The sequence below is a fragment of the Beta vulgaris genome, chromosome 1 (assembly GCF_026745355.1).
Source record: "Beta vulgaris subsp. vulgaris cultivar EL10 chromosome 1, EL10.2, whole genome shotgun sequence".
NCBI classification, from domain to species: domain Eukaryota; kingdom Viridiplantae; phylum Streptophyta; class Magnoliopsida; order Caryophyllales; family Amaranthaceae; genus Beta; species Beta vulgaris.
The window spans coordinates 57,954,885-57,965,175 of record NC_079202.1 but is presented as its reverse complement, the minus strand read 5'-3'; the positions used below and the strand labels follow the sequence as shown (position 1 = coordinate 57,965,175).

The following is a 10,291-nucleotide window of genomic DNA, read 5'->3' as shown; positions in this document are numbered from 1 at the left end:
ACTTTTATTGATATGTTCACTGAAATTTTATTATTGGTTAAAGATGTATATTGAAAAACATAAAAGGCAAAAGCTAACGGACACCCCGGGGACGCTAGATAAAAAAATATATTATTTTATGTAATTACTCATATTTATATAAAATAATTTAATAATGTATAATTTCAATTAAATTCAATGCATTTTAATGCTTTGCGTTGGAATTAAATGTTTTTTCATTTCTTTTTGAAAAACATTAAATATTTTGCATTGGAATCATATATTATTCTATTATTTTGTATAAATATGAGTAATTAAGTAGAATAATATATTTTCTTATCTAGCGTCCCGGGGTGTTCGTTAGCGGGATCGAACATAAAAAGTCCAATAAAGTAAGTACTCCTTCCATTTCTTTTTAATGTACACACTTTTTTTTTGGTATGCTTCTTTACATATTGTTGCTTTGTCAATTTTTGGTAACATGTCACATATATTTTCTCCCTTTTTTTCCCACTATAATGTTATTAATTTTTTAATATTTTAACTTACCTTTTACTTTTTCTCTCAGTTTTCAGTTTACCTCTCAACTCAATTTATAGTTATCTCTCATACTTTTGTATACCATCCTCGGTTTTTTGTTAACATAAATTGAGTAAACTAAAAAGAAATCAAGTGAGTATAGGATAGACCGATACAAGTAAAATTTTAAATATTATATTTTTTGAAAAGGTATAGAGAGCTAATGGATATTACTCCCTCCGGTCTTTATTAGTTTATCCATTTTTTTTGCACAAAGTTTAATGGAAAATAATATTGTGGGACATAAAAGGAAAAAAAAACTATTATTTTATGTTAAAATTGAATGTATGTTTGATGGAAAGTTATTTTTCTCATTCTAAAAATAAAAACAAAAAAAATAGGTAAATTAATACTCCCCCTGTTTCTTTTTAATCTGTACACTTTTCTTTTTTAGGGTGAGTTTATCCCTTAGACTCAACTCCAAACTTCAGACTATGCCACATCAGTTTTTCATTAACTTTTTACTTTCCAGACTCTCAACAGATTCTCTATATTTTTACACTTTATCCCAAGACTCCAATCCAGATTCTTTTAAAAGATGATATATCTTTAAATCGTACAAAGAAAAAAGAAAGACCCAATAGAATTTGGACACATGTCCAACATGAGTCTTGAGTTGAGTTTTGATTTTCGAAACTCACCTTGAGACTCTAGTGGGTCTTATACAACATTATCCCTTAAGACCTTAGAGAGTCTCAAGTTAAAACTCATCTCAAGACTAGGGGTAAACTTACCTTTAGCCCGTTTCTTTTTAATCTACACACTATTGCTTTTATATTTTCGATAACATATCACATCTACTTTTTTTTTTTCCACTCATGTCATTCACTTTTTAATATTTTAACCCATTTTTTGTTTCTCTATCTCACTTTTTAGTTTCTATCTCCACCCTTTCAGTTTCTCTATCATATCCTCCTTGATCCTCCTCCAAAGGAGTGAGTAAATTAAAAAAGAAATAGAGGAAATAAGAAACATTCCAAAAAAGAATATGAATAAACTAATAAATACTGGAGGTAGTACTTCCTCCGATTTAAATAAGTGCAACACTTTTTGTTTTCATGTTTGTAAATGTATTATTTTAACCATTAATATTTTCAATTATCAATAAGTAAAAATTATAAAAAATTGATATTAAAAAAAAATTCACATTCAGACGAATCTAATAAGATCTCACATGATTATGTTTTTCCTAAAATGTAAATCATCAAAACTAATTAAAGTTTAAACTGTAAATAGTAAATACTATGAAAATGTTGCACTTATTTAGAAACAGATGAAGTATATATTATGACACAAAAAATCTTATGATTGGACTAAGCTTTTTATCTACATAAATTCAAAACTTCAAAACTCTTTCTTTTTCCATAAAAATTATGGAAGAGAGAGAAAAAAAAGGAAGGAAACTAGGGAGGAAAATAGTCAACCGACGCTTTAGTTTAATTTTGTGGGGTGTGTGTCCTCTCTATTGTATGTATTTGGAAGCAAGTATTTGTAAGGCTTCGAAGACTCCACATATTGTCCTTTTTATCTTCTTCATCTTCTTTCTCTCATAATCTCATTTCCATCTTTTTTTTCTTTCCCCACCTAAAAAAGTCTCTTTTCTTCTGTCTTCATTTTCTCTCTTTTTGTTTTCTACTTTTGTAGGTCATCTCATCACTCATCACCTTCAAATGGGAGTACCTCCTTTAGATTGTCAAACCATGCAGAAAACTCTCCACAAAAAAGACACTGTTTCCACTTTTGCTCATTTTAGGGTTTTCATTTTCTCTCACTGAAAAAGAGAGGACTACTTTTTTTTCTTTTTTTTTTTTGAGAAGAAAACTAGCTTAAATTAGCTTAGCTTAATTAATAAATAATTAGAGAGAGGGTTTGAGAAGGAAAGGCTTTAAAGTCAAGAACAACTTAACAAAAAAGACTGCCCTTCTTTCTCTTTCTTTCTCTCTCTTCTTAATCAGAGAGGAATTGTAGACATCTGGGTAGTTTTAGTTTTATTAGTTTTATTGTTTCAAACTTTCAAAACCAATAACTACTATTGTCTTCTCTCTCCTCTCTATACTTAATCATTCATCTTCTGATTATTTGGTGTTATACCCACTTCATTATTTCACCACCTTTATACTGGGTATCTCTTAAATTTCACGTTTATGAAGTGAATATTAATCAAAGTTGTCATTTTTTGTTGTAAGAAATAAAAAAGTTGGGGTCTTTTTTCATGAATTTTGGGGGATTTCTTGATAGTAGTGGTGCAGGAAGTGACGGTGGTGGAAGTGGTGGTGGTGCTAGTAGTGCAAGGTTAGTAGCTGACATCTCATATAACCACAACCACAACAACAACAACATGTCTCCTGCTGCCATTTCTCACTCTCCTCATCAACACCTACAACGTCTTGTGGGTCCCACTTCCATTAACAAGTCCTTCTTCAACACCCCCGGCCTCTCTCTAGCTCTTGTAATCTACTTTCTCTCTCCTCTTTCTTTTTTTTTAATATTATTTTTTTTAAAAAAAATAAAATATTTGTTATATACAAATATTGTAGTACTACTTCATCTAATGTTATTGTTTTTTTTATTTATTGGTGGGTTGTATTGTAGCAAACTGGTATGGAAGGGCATGGTGAAGTAACAAAAGTAACAGATCAGAATTATGAAGGAAACAATGGAAATGGAGGAAGTGGTGGAAGTTTAGGTGGTGTAAGAAGAAATAGAGAAGATGAACATGAAAGTAGATCTGGAAGTGATAACTTAGATGGTGCATCTGGTGATGATCAAGATGCTGCTGACCTTCCTCCAAGAAAAAAGAGATACCACCGACACACTCCTCAGCAAATCCAAGAGCTTGAATCGTATGTATATATGCTCTTTCTCTCCTCTTCTCTTATATAAATATTCGTCGAAACAAATTCATTCATGTTATCCCACTTGTACCATTTTGTTACTACTACTAACATTTTTTTTGTTGTTGTGGTTGATGTTGATCATATTGTAGTGTGTTCAAAGAGTGTCCACATCCAGATGAGAAGCAAAGGTTAGAGCTAAGTAAAAAGTTATGTCTTGAGACAAGACAAGTGAAGTTTTGGTTCCAAAATCGTCGTACTCAGATGAAGGTCAGTAAATAAAATTTTGGTTTAGTTTAGTTATGTTAGTGAATTTGTTATGGTAAAATTATTGATTGATTGATGGTTTTTATTTGTTATTGTTTTTGTAGACTCAATTGGAGAGGCATGAGAATTCAATCTTAAGGCAAGAGAATGATAAGTTAAGAGCAGAAAACATGTCAATTAGAGAAGCTATGAGGAACCCAATTTGTACAAATTGTGGTGGTCAAGCAATGATAGGTGATATATCTATGGAAGAACAACACCTAAGGATTGAAAATGCTCGTCTTAAGGACGAGTTAGACCGAGTTTGTACACTAGCTAGTAAGTTTTTAGGCCGGCCTGTATCATCTTTATCCACATTAACTGGTTCGATTTCCGCCCCGCCCATGCCTAGCTCGTCTTTAGAGCTTGCTGTTGGGACTAATGGGTTTGGTCCCTTAACCACTGTGACAACATCCTCGTTGCCCTTGGCGCCTGATTTCGGAAGTGGGATTTCGAATGCTTTGCCTGTTGTTTCCCCTACTAAGTCCACTGCTAATGTATCTGGTATCGAAAGATCTTTCGAAAGATCTATGTATTTGGAGCTTGCTTTGGGTGCAATGGATGAATTAGTCAAGTTAGCACAAACTGATGAACCTCTATGGTTGAGGAATATGGATGCTGGTGGAAAGGAAATCTTGAATCATGAAGAGTATATGAGATCTATTAATCCTTCTTTTGGATACAAGTCTAATGGTTTTGTCCCTGAAGCTAGTAGAGAAACTGACATGGTCATAATCAATAGTTTAGCCCTTGTCGAAACTTTAATGGACGCAGTAAGTCCCTTTTATCTTACCTTATTTGAACGTATACTCTACATTTATAGTACTCATAAACTTGAATGTATATATGTTCGTTCATAGAATCGGTGGGCAGAGATGTTTCCTGGAATGATAGCTAGGGCGTCAACTACTGATGTTATATCAAGTGGAATGGGAGGAACTAGAAATGGTGTACTTCAGCTGGTAAATTAACATTAATAATCTTCTTGTTATAACCATGATTATTGAATATGTGTGCAAGTTGTTGAAAATTAGTTGTTCTTTTTTTGTGGTTTTAGATGCATGCTGAACTACAAGTACTATCACCATTGGTGCCGGTTCGAGTGGTGAACTTCTTACGGTTCTGCAAGCAACACGCCGAGGGTGTGTGGGCGGTTGTCGATGTCTCGATTGACTGCATCCGCGAATCGTCAGGTTCGCCGACATATGTGAATTGCAGGAGGCTTCCATCAGGGTGCGTTGTACAAGATATGCCTAACGGCTATTCTAAGGTACTTACATTACATGGAGTACTAATAATGAGTAGTAATATCATGCCTTGATCATACTGGGCAATGCTACATCTACCCGTAAAAAAACTATTAGAATTGATGAGTTGGATCTCACTATTTATTTATTTCTATTAGTAGTGGATTGTTGACCCACTAGGTAGATAAAGTTTTTTCCGATCATACTCATACACTCTAATTACTATCATAATGTTAATAATAATATTCATTGAGTTGATCCCAAGTTGGGTGTCCTTTCCACTTTAGCTTTTAATGAGATTAGTTGCAACTGCAATTTTCGAATTTCTAGCTAGTTGAAGCATCCATTAATTGATGAAAGTAACATGTAGTTCAATACTTACTATTTTGTTTGTTCAATTTGTATTCCCTAAGCTTATTATTTTGAGCTCATGCATCTATGAATCTTGTTTGTCGGGTGCGTGATTAATCACTTAATCACTAGGTTCTTGATTATGGGTTTAAGTTTAAGCTAGTACTTAATTTTTTAATCAGATGAGTTTTTATGGTAATAAAAAATTGAGTTAGATGCTTCTTTTGTGCCACATAAATTGCTATCATCAAGTTTCGACAACTCCTTGTTTAATGCTAAGCATGAATATTTTAGATAAACCGTACGTCAGCAGATCGAGAATACAGTCATTGTTTAATGAATAGAAGCCTCTATTATCCTTATTTCCTGAACCTTGAACACATTAATTTCTTTATATTCTTTACAAATTTATTAATATTGCCTTGTAATCCACAAACATAGGGTCATTAAACTATGTTTTTGATGTTTCTATTCCGATTCCTCATGCTCCCTGCTTCATACTATATTTTATAATCTAAGTTACAGTATATGACCTGGTTCCCTAGCTTAATTTATTTCTTGTTTTAGCTTCTCACTCAAGACTTTGTAGTCAAAAATCCAAGACTCTTTACTTTCGTAATCGTTTTTACTCGTACTCTTCATTTTACCTCATTTACCCGTGTCAGATCTTGATATACCAATAAATTCGTTGAAAATAGCAAAATCGAACACTTGGACTTGTGAATGTGTTAGACAAGATCAATAACTGGGTCCGAGTAACATATCATATTCCAAATCTCAATGACAATCTGTTCTCTATCTCAAAAACTCAACTTTATTTGAATCTTGTGATACTATTTTTGTATCATTTGTAGCAATTTTTTATGCCTTATCTTGTACTTATTAGTATATTGATGCCAATATTGAGCTATATCCAAGATATCAGCATATTATATTGTCTTATCATAAGTAATTTTTAATACCCAATTGCCATTATTTGTGTTATCTAATTATTTTGTGTTGATATGATATTATAATGTTTTGATTAGTATGAATTATGGAAATCTTCTATTCTGCTGCTCCCCTCACTTGCGCCGTCTCTAGTGTCTCTTCTGTCAGAAGTCTTGACTGTATTGCTTTGAACTGTATTTTGTCCATATCCACTAATTCATTTGACTAAACTTAAGTACTTAATTAACTAACTGTAAAGTACGAATCATAGTTAATTATATTGTTTAACTTGAATCATCTTTTAGCTTGATATGCAAGACATTAAAAGCCAATATCATGTCATCAGCTCAATGATTTTCATGATTGATATGTATTTTCATAGGTTACATGGGTGGAGCATGCAGAATATGACGAAAGTAGCATCCACCAGCTCTACCGCCCATTGATTAGCGCCGGGATGGGCTTCGGCGCCCAGAGGTGGATCACTACTCTTCAACGACAATGCCAGTGTCTTGCTATTCTCATGTCCTCTAACATACCTTCAGGAGACCACACTGGTAAAAGATTCATCTTTGTGAATAGTAACTTATATCAATTAGTTTACACGTATTCCTTTTTGGGATGTCCCTTATTAGTTTTATAGTTTACCCCTTTTTTATGTCCCTTATTAGTTTACCGTTTTTTTTTGTTTCTATTTTTGGAATGGGACCACTAACTTTTCATTACACATATATTCAACTTTAATATAAAATAATTGTTTTTATTTCTTTCTATGACCCACAATATTATTTCTTCTAAAACTCTGTGCAAAAGTAAGGGGTAAACTAATAATAAAGACTGGAGGGAGTACTAACTTTACAAATTCAAGACCTTAAGCGTTTGCTACTATTCACAAATCATGTAAATATTTTGTTTATTGGTAGCAACGGCTCCTGTTTATAAATATAGTCACGTAGGGGTTAGTTATTAATCTTCCTTGAATAAATAGTGTATATACAACTAATACAAGAAAGTTTTCTCATAAAGTAATTCCTAATAATTTTTCAACTTAATAGAGTTTCTCTTGTCATCCACTCATCCCCTCCTAAGGAGTCTGATCTGTAATCCTGACTGATATACTTGTGCGAGGTGCTAATTCAGTAGTCTTTAATTAAAAAAATTCAATCTAATGTACGAAGTCTAATAAGAATACTTGGACCTATAAAAATTACAGCTATAACAGCGAGTGGTCGTAGGAGCATGTTAAAGCTAGCTCAAAGGATGACGAACAATTTTTGCGCCGGCGTATGTGCATCAACGGTGCACAAATGGAACAAGCTAAACGTCGGTAACGTCGACGAGGATGTACAAGTGATGACTCGGAAGAGCATAGATGACCCAGGTGAGCCATCAGGGATAGTACTGAGTGCTGCAACAGCAGTATGGTTGCCTGTTTCACCACAGAGACTGTTTGATTTTCTGCGTGATGAACGGTTGAGAAGCGAGTGGGACATTTTATCCAACGGTGGACCCATGCAAGAAATGGCCCACATTGCCAAAGGCCAAGATCAAGGCAACTGTGTCTCTCTCCTCAGAGCTGGTGTATGGCCCTTCATCTCTCTTTCCTTTATTTCATGGTTTTTGTTTGCATAAAATTATTTGAGTTAGTATACAATTCATTATAAAATGTGTGCATTGCAATTTGCATGGTACGTAAGATCTGGAATTGTGCCTGTGTCTTGGAGTGAAAGGTCAAAAAAGGGATTTGTCTTTGTATGGTTAAAAAGGTATTCGTATCATAAAATTGGAAGCATATGTTAAAGGACATGTTACTTTTAGGCAGAAATTGGGACAACTTTTTTTTTCTTTTATCTATACTCTATTTTTATCAGAAGTTTATGAAAAAAGTCAAAATGTTAAGACTTTTTTCTTTTGGGGATTTGGACCACATAACAGTTCATCACTATTGGCCTCTCAATATTGACTCTTTTTTCTAGCAGTAGTAACTGGTAAAGTACTGTTGTCATGACTTTCCACTTTCACTATGTTTAGTAACTTTTGCTAAAATGACGCTGGAACTGATAAGCTAGCTAAAACTTAAATGATGATTTTTGACGCTAACAAATCAAAATAAATAAGGTAATTGATATAATGAGTTGTGAATTTTGTGATAATTTAGCGACTTAGAATATTTCGGCTCCTTATCATCTAAGATTATCTAGAAATGGGTTACCAAGAATTTAGTATAATGGCAAGGAGATGTAGATATGATGAAGCATTATTTAAGGGTGTATTTGTCTTATCTTTTGTTACAGGCAATGAACCCCAATCAAAGCAGCATGCTGATATTACAAGAAACATGCACAGATGCATCTGGGTCACTGGTAGTATACGCGCCAGTAGACATCCCAGCAATGCATGTGGTTATGAATGGAGGAGACTCTGCCTACGTTGCGCTCTTACCCTCGGGGTTCGCAATCACCCCCGACGGTCCGAGTACGCGTGGGCCGAACGGCAATGCAGGTCCACAAAGGGTTGGTGGATCCCTACTATCAGTTGCCTTCCAAATCCTTGTTAATAGTCTACCTACTGCCAAGCTCACGGTAGAATCAGTAGAGACAGTAAACAATCTCATTTCATGTACCGTTCAAAAGATCAAGGCCGCTCTTAATTGCGAAAGCTAAGCGAATTCGACGACGATGGACACGGTGGTGAATCAATCGATCAATGATGGTAGTAGCCATTTTATTGAGTTGGCTGTACAAATAAAATTTTTGGTGCTTATTTTTGGTTTTGGTTTTGGTTTGGAAAATATGGAGGGTGAAAAAAATATGGTAAAAACTCAAAAGTGGGGTGTGAGTCAAGAACGAACCGCGCGTGTGGTGCAAAATCCTTGCTATTGAGGTGGTAAAAAAAGAACCAACTTGGAGCAAGGATGGTGGTTCGGGTATTGACTCAAGGTTTTTTACCCATATGAGTTTTTTAAACTTTTGTGTAGCTCAATGTAATGTAATCATGTAATGTAATTTACTGTTGTCAATGATCAACAAAGTTCATTGTTTGTCTAGAGGTAAAAAATTTTAGATTCACTTCTTATTACTCTAGTAGCTATTGTGCATCTAACTAGGGGTTTAGCTAGGTGGGCAATGTTTTGTGTGCTTGTTTTTACCCCTTTGTATTTTGGTATAGTAAAAAAGCAATTAATTTTTATTTTATTAACTTTTATATTTATCATCAACATGACTTGTTGAAAAAGTCCTACAAATGAGCTTATTTTAAATTATTAAAGTGATTATTTGGGTATTTGTGTAATTTTGAAGAAGGGCATGTTCTTTTCGGCATAAAAAAGCTGAACTGAACTGAATTGAACTGAACTGATCTAATCTGAACTGAACTGAACTGATCTGAACTGAACTGAATTGAACTGAACTGAAATGAATAGTGGTATGTGAGAGTAAAAGTATTGTCAAGAGCTGAACTGAACTGAACTGAACTGGTCTGAACTGAACTGAATTGAACTGAACTGAATTGAACTGAACTGAACTGAAAATAAGCTGGGGAGAACAGACCCGAAATATCATGTGGATTTTATGTGAAAAAATATAGTGCGTTATGAAGTTTGACTTATTTTCCTCTAAAGGTGCACAAAATTATCGTTGTAATATAAAATATTTATAAATCATAATGATAAATTAGTCTTTCTCCGTTTTAAATATAGTTCCTGTTTCATTTTGCACAGTCTCCAATACATATTTTTGACTTACAATATCTTTCATTTTTTATTAGTAGAAAATATAAAAAGTTGATATTATGAAGGTAGATATTCAGATGAATCTAACAAGATAGTATGTTTTTATGTATATATTAATGAGAATATTTGGTCAAATAATTTAAAATTTGACTCTCAAAATAAAAACAAGAACTATATTATGGGATGGAGGAAGTAGTTACTTCCACCAAATAATTCAATTTACCAGCAGTAATTCTCCAGAGAACTAATTGTTCAAAGTTATACTCTATTGAATAGTAGTTACTATTTCTCAATCTACATTTCCTAACCAGAATGCTCGATTCTTCAAAATGTAC

At 33.5% G+C, this 10,291-nt stretch overlaps 1 protein-coding gene across 1 annotated transcript; it reads left to right on the top strand.

Annotated features, from left to right (window-relative positions):
- The first annotated feature begins 1,971 nt into the window (after window positions 1–1,971).
- Window positions 1,972–9,272, top strand: LOC104888442 (homeobox-leucine zipper protein ANTHOCYANINLESS 2). The gene is made up of 9 exons (XM_010673418.3): window positions 1,972–3,007; window positions 3,151–3,401; window positions 3,545–3,662; window positions 3,764–4,471; window positions 4,559–4,660; window positions 4,756–4,968; window positions 6,609–6,783; window positions 7,440–7,807; window positions 8,521–9,272. Exons 1-9 carry the CDS (start codon window positions 2,771–2,773, stop codon window positions 8,887–8,889), a joined length of 2,541 nt encoding a protein of 846 aa, XP_010671720.1. The 5' UTR covers window positions 1,972–2,770; the 3' UTR covers window positions 8,890–9,272.
- The last annotated feature ends 1,019 nt before the right edge of the window (window positions 9,273–10,291 follow it).